At 35.4% G+C, this 12,557-nt stretch overlaps 1 protein-coding gene across 6 annotated transcripts in view; it reads right to left on the minus strand.

Annotated features, from left to right (window-relative positions):
• CUL2 (cullin 2) overlaps positions 1–12,557 on the minus strand; it is a 54,522-nt gene that overhangs the window by 35,038 nt on the left and 6,927 nt on the right. For all 6 annotated transcript variants that reach the window (XM_075746552.1, XM_075746555.1, XM_075746554.1 and 3 more), the window contains exons 3-5: positions 10,321–10,423; positions 8,382–8,476; positions 941–1,046 (exon numbers count right to left, since the gene is read on the minus strand). In XM_075746552.1, coding sequence (XP_075602667.1) covers positions 941–1,046; positions 8,382–8,476; positions 10,321–10,423 — 304 coding nt within the window. The remainder of the gene's footprint in view (positions 1–940; positions 1,047–8,381; positions 8,477–10,320; positions 10,424–12,557) is intronic.

Below are 12,557 nucleotides of genomic sequence, written 5' to 3' on the forward strand. Positions count from 1 at the left end.
GTATACATACAGACACAAAGCAAACAGCCACACAGACAAGCATTGAAAGTAAAAGTTTCTACTCAGCTGTATTCAGGATTGCAGTTTTGCTCTGATTCAGGCTGAAAAGGTGTTTTCAAAATCTTCTTAAAGACATATTGAAACACTTTGTTTTGAAAAATTCAAAAGTGTTTTTTTACTGTAAAATTTTTTTATCATTTTACTTATATTTAATGAAGTAACAGAAATGATGTATAGTTCACTTCTGCATAGCTGAAGAGCAGAGGGTGATATGTCACAATATAGTTCTACTACTGACAATTTTTTTTCATTTTCTAGGTATTTAAAAATGACTCTTGGCCTCTCCAACTTACATTAGTAACTGTGTCAACACCCTTGTGCTTGCCTCAAATTTCTTTTTTTTTTTTTAAAAGAAAAGCCCTCCCTATATTATACTTTTGTGCACAGAATGTCTACTTTTTCTTTCCAAATCTCTATCCAAGTTGCTACAACAGAAGTACAAAATAGCTTGCATTAGAAAATAAGATGTACAGAAGACTAATCTCAAAAAGCTGTTACACTTCATGACATCAAGAAATTGAAGCCTAAAAATAGTATTTCAAGGGTTTCCAAAAAGAAAAGTACTGCTTCTTCAAAATATTTTCTAGATAGTAGTGTCACTTAATAAACCAAAGGTTTTTTGCAAAGTGGTACCTATTACCACATTTTAAGCTGAAGTTCTCCAATAGTTTTCATATTTGCTTTTTTCCCCCTAGGTCATTATATTTTTCTACATCAAAACTGTATCTCATTTTACAAAAGGTTCAGTGCTTACATCATCTACTGTATTTAACTATTCAGATTCTGTGACACAGAAAAGTCAAAATTCAAAAGGACAAAGCTGAACTTGTAGCGCTTCTGAATAAAGTTTATACTCACTCCCACTTTCAGAGATACCTACCTCTCCTATTTCCATCAATGGTTCGTTCATATCCACCCCTCCATAACCATACTGAAGGTCAGCTTCAGTCAATTTGTTCTTCTTAATAAACTGTGTGTTGAGGTACCTATAGAAATAAAGATAATCTAATCAAAACAGGCAAAAGTTAAACTATTTTTTAAAAATAGATTTGGAATTGTGTAATGTATTCCACATCACAAAAGATAACCTCTTTTAACCAATGCCATTGCTATCTGTAGGAAATTCTTGAAATATAAATGACTTCAATTTAAAAGACTTTAGATCATATTAAAACAGTACAGTGTTAGTAACTGAGATATCAAACAGTAGCCTGATATAGCATTTTCTTGGTGTGCTATATACTTGTGTAAGAATCCAACATACGCTGCCATATTACTGATACATGTATATGCAAAATAACTGCTAAATTCTGAGCAGACTAGTATCACAGTGATAGTAGTTTGTTTATTTTTAGTGATAGAAAAAGGTTCCTGAGTATCAGATATTTAAGTAAAATTTATTTTCTTCTACCTGTACTGTTTATTATTTTGCATTTCTCTCAGACTAAAACGCCAAAATAATGTCAATTTTTACAGCACAAATTTTTGTCAGTTATGATCCCTTACTCAGGCCATGATAACTAGCAAACAGTTATATTACAAATTTTAAAGCTAAGAGAAAACTTTGCAGAAATTATTTTAATTAACAGTTATGAAGGAGAAAATGTTATAAATGCTTTATTTTAGTATTTACTATTGTACACATAGTTTTTATAAAGAGCAGAAAATGGTTTCTGTGTGAAACCTGATGAAACATCCCTCTTAATTCTCAGTATTCCCTTAAAAGAAATACAATAACATTTTTAAACTGAAACTACTCTCCTTCTCTTTCCCAGATGACTGGGGAAAATGTCTAATATCTTTCATAACTACATTTATAATATTTGTTATGCTAGTGCTTAAATGAGATAACAATATTTTTTTAAAAAATTCCAATCCAACTAGCAATTTTGAGACGCCCAGTTTCAGACACTGAAGAGAGCCAGACTGCTGAAGTGCTTTAAGAGATTCAGGCTTCAGAGGCTGCACCAAACTAGTGATGTCTGAACACTTTGGGCAGGAAGGCAAATGACAAGCAAAGAAGAAAAGGAGAAACACACTATGAAAATCTGTGAAACTGAAAGAATTGAGGACAGAGTCCAAAGAAGGAAGACTTGTGATAGTGCAGTGGTGACGAACTGGAATACAGTGGCCTAACCTACTTTCATACTCCAGAGTCTTTGAGTACTGTGAACTGCTCTGGTACCATCAAGAACCATCATAAACTGTAAATGTAGGTCTGTGTAGAAGGCTGCAGGCTTTCATACAAAACTTGCGTGGACATCCAGAATAGTTGGAAAACAAGCCTTAAGCAGGCATGCTCCTTGATGATATTGCCCCCACCCCACCATGTGAACAAAGCCAGCAGCTGCCATTCTGCTTTTTCCTGTTAAGCTTGCTAAAAAGGAAAAGCCCTATGCTCTCCTATTCACACCCTCTCCCCCCCTTCCACCAGTACATGCTTTCTCAGATTGGGCAACTGATCCATCTTAAAACTAATATAGCCACAAGTAAATAAACAAGTTTGACCTAGATTGGGTACCCCTGTAGAGACCTACCTGATTCAGGCAAAAAGGCAGTGGCAAGAACCACCACTCATGGCAAGAGCATCACCACACTCTGCCTCAAAACCAAAACCAAGTTTGCCCACATTTCTTCTCCCCTTCACCTACTTTTACCGTCAGCTTCCAGAACCAAACACAAACAAATAACTGCAAAGGATGTGGAAACAGTATAATCTCAAATCAACTTCTCCACTCAAGTCATAAACCATTTTTCACCTTTAATAACTACTTCAAATACTTCATCTGTATTTCTTACTTTTAGAAAACAATCCACAAGGTTCATCTGTAACTTATTGTGGAGACAAGGACTGGGCATGGATTGATAATACCACAAATTACCAACAGACTCTTGCTAATATTGACATAAAGCTTTCAGGTGAAAGTTTGAAACACCTGGTCACACAGCTCAGGCCCAATTACTTGAGTGCACCTGTGCAGGTTTATGCTTTACTGACAAGGAAAACAGCAAACAAGATGAGAAAATTGAGGTTTGTTTCCTTTCATGGTATTAGCATTCAGTACCCAAACCTCAAAACACACCCACCAAGCTTCCACTCCACAAAGAAGTCAAAAAGTTTTAAATTTAGAAGAGCATTACAAGACTCATTCAAAACAAATACCTAGTTTACAGTGGAATACTAAAGACAGTGTTCCACCTAAACACTGGAAAGGAGTTGATACATGAATATTTTTGTGGGCAATTTTTTTCAGATACAAAGGACTTGGTAATTCAAGAAAATAAAAGGATAAGTTCTTTCACGAAGAATTTAGAAAAAAAACAAACTGCAAGAACTAATTTAACAATTAGAAGGGTAGCTAATTATTGAGGGACAGGTTACCTGGTAACTTCCATGTATTTGGTACTTTTAAATCAACCAAGGACAATACTCTAACCACAGATTACTATTGTAGATACAGTGACCATGCTCTCAAAACAATGTTTCCACATCTCCATAGTCCACAATGTCCTTGTGGGGACAGACTTTGCAAAGCCTTGTCAGAAAGATTAGATGCGTACTTTTTCTTTTAATGTTTTATTTGGTTTTAGTAATTTGAATTACACGCTCCTGGATAAGAAACAAATATTAGCATTGGCAAAACAGACATTGTGAAATTTAGCTTGAATGTAATAAATCTAAGAGCGTACCTGTCTCAAGTCAGCTCCTGCTTATTTTCTTACGTTCTCCATGATAAAGCCAAAAGAATTTACCTCCTTTAAGTCTTTGTCCATTCATGATATGATACCACAAAACAACACACATGATTATATATATTTCTAGAAGTACCATACTTTTTTTAAGCAAAAATGGGAGACTCCCTCTATTAAATTTTGTCCTCATCTGAAAGCTCTCCAAAGATAAAGAAGAAACTTTTCAGTAACCACTCTTTTTCCACCCCTCCCCCTGCCCCTTTCTACACACACAGTCAGATTGCTATGGCACGTGAGCTGAGCAGAACAGTACACAGGAATAAACCCGACCAAGTGCTGAGGAAATTGCTTTCAGAAATTTGCACCGAGAGAACCCTGCTAATGATTTTCACAGGGCACTGCGAGTGCTCAGGGACAGAGAAATGGATAAAGACCCTATATAGCAGTATCATTCGCTCTTCTGATGTACAGGAGACAATTAAGAAAAATAACTAATTAGCTAGGACTAATTATTACAGTTAGTTGTCAGAGGCATTCAGTTTGGTTTTAAGATTCTCTTCAACATACCACTTACACAATTAAATTGCTTTGCAAGCTACAGAATGAGTACGCAACCACATGACAAAGTTATAAATGGGTACCTTTCTGTATAATAGGAATTAGCAATTCTATTAGTGTTTTCAATAATTTCCATGTGCATTCATGTGGTCAGTGGTGTCAAATCTATCCAGGGACCAGTTATGAACAGTGTTCCACAGGGGTGGATGCTAAGTTAGCAGTTTGTCTTGCTGAGCCAACAGTGAACCAACCACCTCCTTGGCTCCACTGGCAAGAGCGTACCAGCAAGTTAAGGCAGGTGATTGTTTCCTCAGCACTTGTGAGGACATGCCTGGAATATCATGACCAGTTTTGAGTACTCAAATACAACAGCTCTGAACAAATGGAAGAGTCCAGAGAAAGCTCACTGAAATAGCTAGGGTGCAGAGCATGAGACAGACAAGATGAAGACAAACTCTTCTCAGAGAAGCACAGGGAAAAGACAAGAAGCTGTGGACACAAGTTGCAGCATGACAAATTCCAAACAGACATACAGGAAAATTTTAGTGCTCGATTACTCTCATTCTAAAACACAAGCTGCTCAAAGGCAGCAAATTCTCTGTCCTTGAAGAAGCTCAGAATCTGACTCAGCAAAACCTTAAGCAACCTGGTTTAACTTTGAAGCTAGCCCTACTCTGAGCATAAGGTTGAAATGGATGACCTTCAGAGGTTTGTTCACACCTACTTTTTTTAAAGAATGTGTCAATGAAAACATGCTATGGTGACTTCACAAGAGCTATACTAAAAGCAGCAGAACCACTGTGCTTCATACAAGCAGAATGCTTTAACGTGTCTAGTAGTGTACACATACGAGTACTCAGCACTGGAAATTTTCATAATCCAGTATCTGTTCTGATTCACTCTTAAGCACAGGTGAAGTGTTCACTAGTTTATACTTAAATCCTATTTTACAGATCAAATCTACCACAATTTCAGGAGTAGCTAATAAATGAAAGCCACTTCATTACAACAAAGCACTGCAAACACTAAAATTTTATGAATCCAACAGTCACATCAAAGTGATGAGACCAAAAATAAATATCTGATGTTGAAGTAAATCTCCCAGGGCTACCAAATGCTGTAACCTAAAATGAAGGCAGTTCCTTCAGTGGAAGAAGTTTCAATAGAAAAATATCATTAATGTTAGGTTTCAAATGTTGATGGGACTTCTTGCTTGTTTAAATCTTCCCCATATTTATTAAGGTACGTAACTGGTAAGCAAGATTAAGAGCAGCAGCTTCTTAGCACTTAAAAAATGAGAAGGGGACTGTAATTAATATTAGTTTGAATTTTGTTACAGGTTACTGTGACATTATGCTTTGAATTGGAATATAAATTACTCTTATAACAAAACTGGCTGAAGTTTGATCATGAAAGGGAAGATGTTTCACATAAAAGTACAAAAAGATAGATAACTAAGATTAGACTAAAGAACTAAAAATTACTATACATTAATATGCTAGTATTATCAGAAGCATTTAAAAAAAACAACAAAGCAAAGCCTGCACTGTGTGTATTTAGTTTTCAGGATTTTATTATGAGCAGATTTTTAAACTTGAGCTGTTTTTTTAAAAAAAAACCCACTATTTTTTTTTATAAGAAAACCCTCCAATTACTTGAAATAAAGGTACACAAAGCAGATTTTTTACAAGTATGATTACCTATGAAAAAAGCACTAAGATACTATTAAGCCCCAATGTTCAGCACTGTTTTTATCTACTATACTTATCCTCAGAACTAACAAAAACAACTAAAGTTTATTTAACATCAAGTGTTCCTTATTCCATCAGTTTTATCACCTTGGTTTAATCAAGCACATATGGGATTTTAGTTTTCAAACTGAATCCAAATTTGTTTTCCTAGCAAAACATACCCAGGGGAGTGGGTGAAAAAAACAAACCAAAATCAACACCAAAGAAAACATCTGACTGTACTGCCAGTCACATGATTGGTCTTGCATTTTATACATTTTGCTCAAAAATAAAATGTCTCACATTTTAGTAGTGTTTCAAATATTGTCTATCAGGGTAGAAGTTTTAAGAAGCAGAGATGTGAGCCTATTTAAATAGATCTCTTTAAAACTTAAAAACAACATTAAGATTACTAGCTGTAAAGATTAATTAGTTTTTATTGCTGGAAGAATTATACAAATTAGATCCTGGGATACAACAGAGTCAACTAATTTATGGTGCTTTTTTGAGAGCAGGTGTGGAAGTAAGAAAAGAACCTGAACTGATTTATAAAGAACCATAATATCTTCTTACGGTTTTCAGCAGTACTTTCACTCAAAACACTCTCTCAAAAAAACCAAAAAAGTGACACACCACTTAATGAAGTGTTTCCAATGCACGAAAGTCATTATGACTCTACTAATCAAGCACTGAATTATTTCTTGCCCTCATGTGAGAAGGTCTTTTAGTCCCCATTACAACATATGTTTTATTATTGAAGAGAAAAATCATACTTTCACAGTCATACCCTTCAGTGACTTTTAAAAGTATATGACAAAACTCAGAATTTCAACACAAAGAAAGAAGATATAACTTTGCAGTAAAATTATTTCCAAGGGAACACGTAACAAGTACATTTTCTAGACCAAAACACCATATGCAAAGCGGGAAGAAGAGTTAGAATGGGCAGAGTTGGCACAAAATAAATAACTTCCAAGTTTAGGAACTTAGCTTCACTGATACATGAATACCACTCTACTGAGCTTATATATATATGTACAGGTTGGTTTGTGTGCATAAAAAGTGTCTGGAAAAAAATGTCCTAGCTTGTTTAAAAATAAAATAAAAAAAATCAGGTTCATATTGCTGGAGAAGTATTTTAATTTGTTGGTTTATGACCAGAAACACTCAAGTCCTCAGAAAAACCGTTACACAAAGCAGAATCAGTGAGATTCATATACATTAAATAGGGGGGGGGGGTTTCCCCTTTTATCAACTCTCCAGCTAAGTCAGTGACAAATTATGGAAATGAAGTTTGCAAGCCCAGGATGGACTCTATCACGTATGTTCCCAGATTGCTAGGGATAATTTAATAGATTCTACAAGATCACACATACATCTCCTAACATAATAGTAAAGGTCTTGAAATCCTTTGTAAATCCTTACATCACACCATCAAATAAGTACAATATTAACAGTGCCTCATAAGTTATTTTTACCTCCTGGGTATGACAGGCATAATGGACGCTAGAACGTTCAACCTACAGTTAGAGTAGAATTAAAATCCAAATTCTAGTAAATTCAAAGCCATATCAACATGGTCATAATTCTAGCAACTCATGAATGGCTGAGTTTTATATGCTTAAGCTATCACTAGTAGCAATAAAACACACTTGTGATTCAGGAAACAGTAGAAGTACAAAAATAACAAGAGTTAGCTGTGTTTTTATTTATAGACTTGGCTGTAATCTACTGGAAAAAAAACCTGTAAAATTGATTGCCTGTATACAGTCTATTAGTTTCTGAAGTTCTCAGAAAAAAAAAGTAAGGAGAAATTTTCACTCCCTCTCCAATCCCTGCAGTTCAAACATTCACCTGAAAAGAAAGGACCCAAAGAGCACATAGCCTTGTCTGAAAGGCTCTTCTGGACGAGAAAGCTGTAGTTTTGCCAAGGTACATGGCTAAGCTTTGAAACAAACCATGCTGGCTCAAGTGGACACTTCAGTAGAATGCCATCCTTGTAGAAAAACACCTAGGAGTATGAGGTACTTCACAGCAGAATTGATTAGCACCAACATATTTGGCGCTGCACCATCAGAAACAACGGAGGTAGAATATATAAGTAACGAAAGAATAGTAGGTATCATCTTAGGCAATTGCTTCAGTGGTATGGACCAGTGCACAGAGAAATCTGTTGGAACATTATTCCTTTCTTCTGATGTCCCGCTATCATAACTATATTCTCACCAAAACTGACCTGGAGCACATTCAGCTATTGCTCTCCTTAAGTGACATTCTTAGACTTAAGTGAAGATCACTGTAATAATTTCCAAAGTGTAACAACTCATTTGCAAAGCTTACCTGTATAAACAGTCCATATAGTCTGCCCCTTTGCTATATTCTTCCCAATATCTGTGATACATAACCAGTACTTGTTCTTCAGCTTCCAGAACTCTCTGTGAAGGAACACACACACCCCCCCCGCTAAAATTAGTATGAACATAGCATACATACATAGAAAGTTATAACAGGATTATCATTTTGGAATAACAATCACATATTCAAAATCAAGACCACACCTAATCAGTCTAAAAATAATATTGTTGCAATGACCAGAAAACTAACAAATCTTCATACTACAAAGTTTTGGTAAGCCAGCTACACCACCTGAAATTGCTTTACTTTGCATTTTAAAAGATCAATCTCTATAATGTATTATTTTCTATTCACCTTTACAGAAATACTTGCTTGAAGAAGCATAGTTCGTATTTTCACATCATACTGGTGGGATAACTGGCATAACTATTCCTTCACTGACACAGATGAATTTTCAATTCATGCGGCCACACGCACACTGGAGGAGTTGCCTAACTATAACCACTTAAAATCAGTATGTCTTACTGGTTAGACAAGCCCTTATACTTACCAAGAATCCTGGAATAAAACAAGTTTAACAAAATGCAGATTTACGCAAACATAAACATCTTAAGTCCTGTAAATTCCAAAAGATTTGGGCCTAGATTTAAGCAAATTGTCATCTAAGAAGTTGCTGATGCATTGAACTTCTCAAAATATATTCATACCTCAAAGGAATAAGTTCAACAATTTAAACTAATCAGTATTATTTGTGAAGGAGGATGAGATCCTAGGAATTCAACTATAATTCTCTCTAGAATATGTAATTTTAAACTTTGGCTTAAGAAGCAAAGAAGTCTATGCAAAAATAACGTAAAAGAGGAAAGCTAGTAAACAAAACAGAATCGAGAATGCTTTCCTCTGCAGTATGAATTTAGCAAAGGTTTTCCAACATTATTTCAAAGACAAATGGTGGATAGCCAATTTAAAAAATGGATATATGCTTTCTGCTACTTCCCATAGCTTCTACTGTGCTGGCACCTGTCTCATTATCCTAAGTGAGCTCATTCAGCTCACTAAATAAATGAAGAACAACTTTTTTTGGCCAAGTTATCTGCCAGTTTAGTGAACTGATTTAGCCTACCAACGTGTCAGAGGTATCTTCTCTGCAACCAGTGGAACTACCCATTAAGATGCCCAGCCTATGTTGTCAAATACACAATTACCTAAGCTCAAAAAATAGCACCAAGTCATTTAGCAGTACTATCCAGAATCTGCAATTCTTCATTCCCTCTACAAAGACAGGCAGACATCTTATTTTAATCTACTTTCTTACCAAAATACAAGGAGACACTGTTCATCCACCCTATATATTCAACATGATGAATCATATTTCTGCTGAAAATAGCTGTCTTAGCTGATGAGACAGAAGTTAATTCACAGCTACATAGGCATACAAGACATATGTTATTTGTCATAATAAATAATTTGTCATTACTTCCTCCCAAGTATTTGTTACTTTATTTCCCACATATTTCAGAGTTTTCTTCAGTAGAGTATATACAATCAGTTTCCAAGACACTAGAATAGATACTTTTATGTTGTAACAGAAGGCTAATGCCAAATTCTAGCACATTTGGAAAACTAAAACATTTCTGTAATTCGTTTGATTATAAGCATTCAACACAAAAGAACAAATTTACTTTTAGAGCCAACAAATATTTTGTATAAACCATAATTTCTGGCTTAAAAAGAAAGTTCTTGTGTTGCATACGCATCACAGTGTTGTATAATATATGTGTTGCATATATCAGATATATATACACACACTTACTTGTCTCTATAACTCTTGTCATCTGTGATTTACAAAACAAACAAAACCCCTCCCTAAGGTCAAAAAAGGGCAAACAATACCTACATGTACATAAGTAACTGTATAGGTTACCTTGTGCAAATGGCGTACATGATTTTCCAGAAAAATTTTTGTCTCAGTATAAAGTCTCTCTCCAAGAGGTTCAGGATAGGCCACACACAAAGCATAAATGTCTCTGGGCTCAGAGTCAAGGTCTGTATCTGCTGAAAGCGTGAAGACTTATCAACAAAATTTAAGATTTACAGAACCTTTTTTATTCCCACACAGGCATTTTAGATTTTTTTTTTTTTTACAAAAGATAAAATGGATCATTTTTTGAAATTAGTCTAAGTCTTGATTTGTGAAGAATCTAAATTTTCAGTGTCAACAAAAAATTTTAAGTAGTGGAAGGTGAGGGAATGCTAGAGCTAAGATTCTAGAGCTTCTGGTAGCCCCACACTGACATGGCTTCTACCACTTATTTGCCATCTATGAATAATATATTATTATCCCAAAGTAAAAATGCAGCTTTCATCCGAAATTCTTCCTCTGTATCTGCAGCCAATGTGAAACTTATACTCTTTTCAGATAATGGAAAGAAGCACTAATTAGGTTAAGAATCTGATTAGCCAAGCATGGAGCAAACATGAAGCAAAGCTGATTTCATGTTTTCCTCCCCCAAGTCCAAAACAATTTACTGCCCCTGCATATTCCCCCCAACTGCACAAGTTAAAAAAAAAAGAAGAGTTGTGGGACACTGGAAATTAAATCATCACAATGGTGGTGTGGATGCAAAAACTTTGCTTTATTTTTAACCATTATTATCATTTCAGTAATCCTGTTTAGATCACAGTCACACAAACCAGTTATACTTTCTCACTTAAATGGTCAGCAGCAAACAGTTAAACCTCTTAAGGTGGTTTTGTCCCTGTACCTTGTAGGGCTACAGCTCTGCGTTTTTTAAGGTTTATATCAAGTTTAAAAAAAAGTCACTTGATACTTTATCAGGAAAAGAATTTATGATTGAGAAATTTGCTTTCAGAAAAGTCAAGCAAGGATTAAGTCATTGTTCAGGTGAACAACTGTGGGAAATAAATTAGTTCTGCAAAAATTATTTTAAAATGTCATGCTTATCTGCTAAGTCTAGACATTTTATAAAACCAGCCATGCTAGAAATAATGATTTAGTTAGATTAAGGTAAGCTCTTTAATTAAGACAATAGATCTGCTTTTCTCCAGTCTACCTTAAAAAAAACACATGCCTGTGTAAAAGAAGGTACAAGACATAAGGACAGTTGACAAGTCACCTGCTTACTCTACAGTGCCAAGCTTTCATCACACAGTTTTTCCCAAAAGCACGTTTCATTTTTTATATAGAAGTACTACTCAAAACAGAGAAGACACTGACCTAAGACAACTAAATGGAAAAAGCCTTTATTTGGCAACTGGAATCTCAGAGAGACTAGTCAGAGTCTGATCTCGAGTACAGTTATTTCATCCATATAGATCATCTTTATCAGAATTCTCCTTTTATCAGAATTCACCTCACGCATTTTCCTGTATCAGTCAAATGATAAAAATCCAACACCAAATTCTACTTGCTGGATACTAAGTTTCTCTGGATTTCTACACAAAAGAGCTACCATGAGTCTCAAAAACACATTTCAGAGTAGCTTAGCTACAGAAGGTTCACATTCTCGCTCAGTTTGTGCTAGCTTATTCATCTTTCAGTCCAGAATCCAAATTTAAGTGTACTGTTCAAAATGTTGTGAAACAAAACAACCCCAAACAAAACACCTTTCAGGGAGATGTATCATTAGTCATCACTGGTATTCTACTTCATAAACTTAAAGCACATTTTTTTCTGTGCTGTTGTCCCTTAAAAGATCAGGAAGAAGCCTTTGCTATTCAATAGTTTATCTTTAATGGTGAAAGCCATTTGTCTTTCTAGTTCAGCACATAGTTTTGCAAGGTGAGAAAGGTCAAAGGAAGCTGAAGCCAAACTGCTGCTTAGGGGCCTTCACTCTGTGCTGAGAACAAGACCATCAAAAGCCTTGTGCCGTTTAAGTGCTCCAGTAGCTGCTATTTGAGGGGCATTACCCAGCAATGGGAAACTGAAACAATTCCAAACTGGGGGGGGGGGGGGACGGGGACGGACGGACGGACATCAACAAGAAAATACTCTATCCAAGGCCATTAAAAAAAACAAATCACAAATACTGTCCTCAGGGTTAAAAAAGCATCTAGTTAAGACCATATATTAACAGAAGGTTTTGAATAGACCTTTTCTAGGAGATCGAAGTAGAGCTTTTGGAAAATTTCTGTGATTGT

This window comes from Balearica regulorum, chromosome 2 (assembly GCF_011004875.1).
Source record: "Balearica regulorum gibbericeps isolate bBalReg1 chromosome 2, bBalReg1.pri, whole genome shotgun sequence".
NCBI classification, from domain to species: domain Eukaryota; kingdom Metazoa; phylum Chordata; class Aves; order Gruiformes; family Gruidae; genus Balearica; species Balearica regulorum.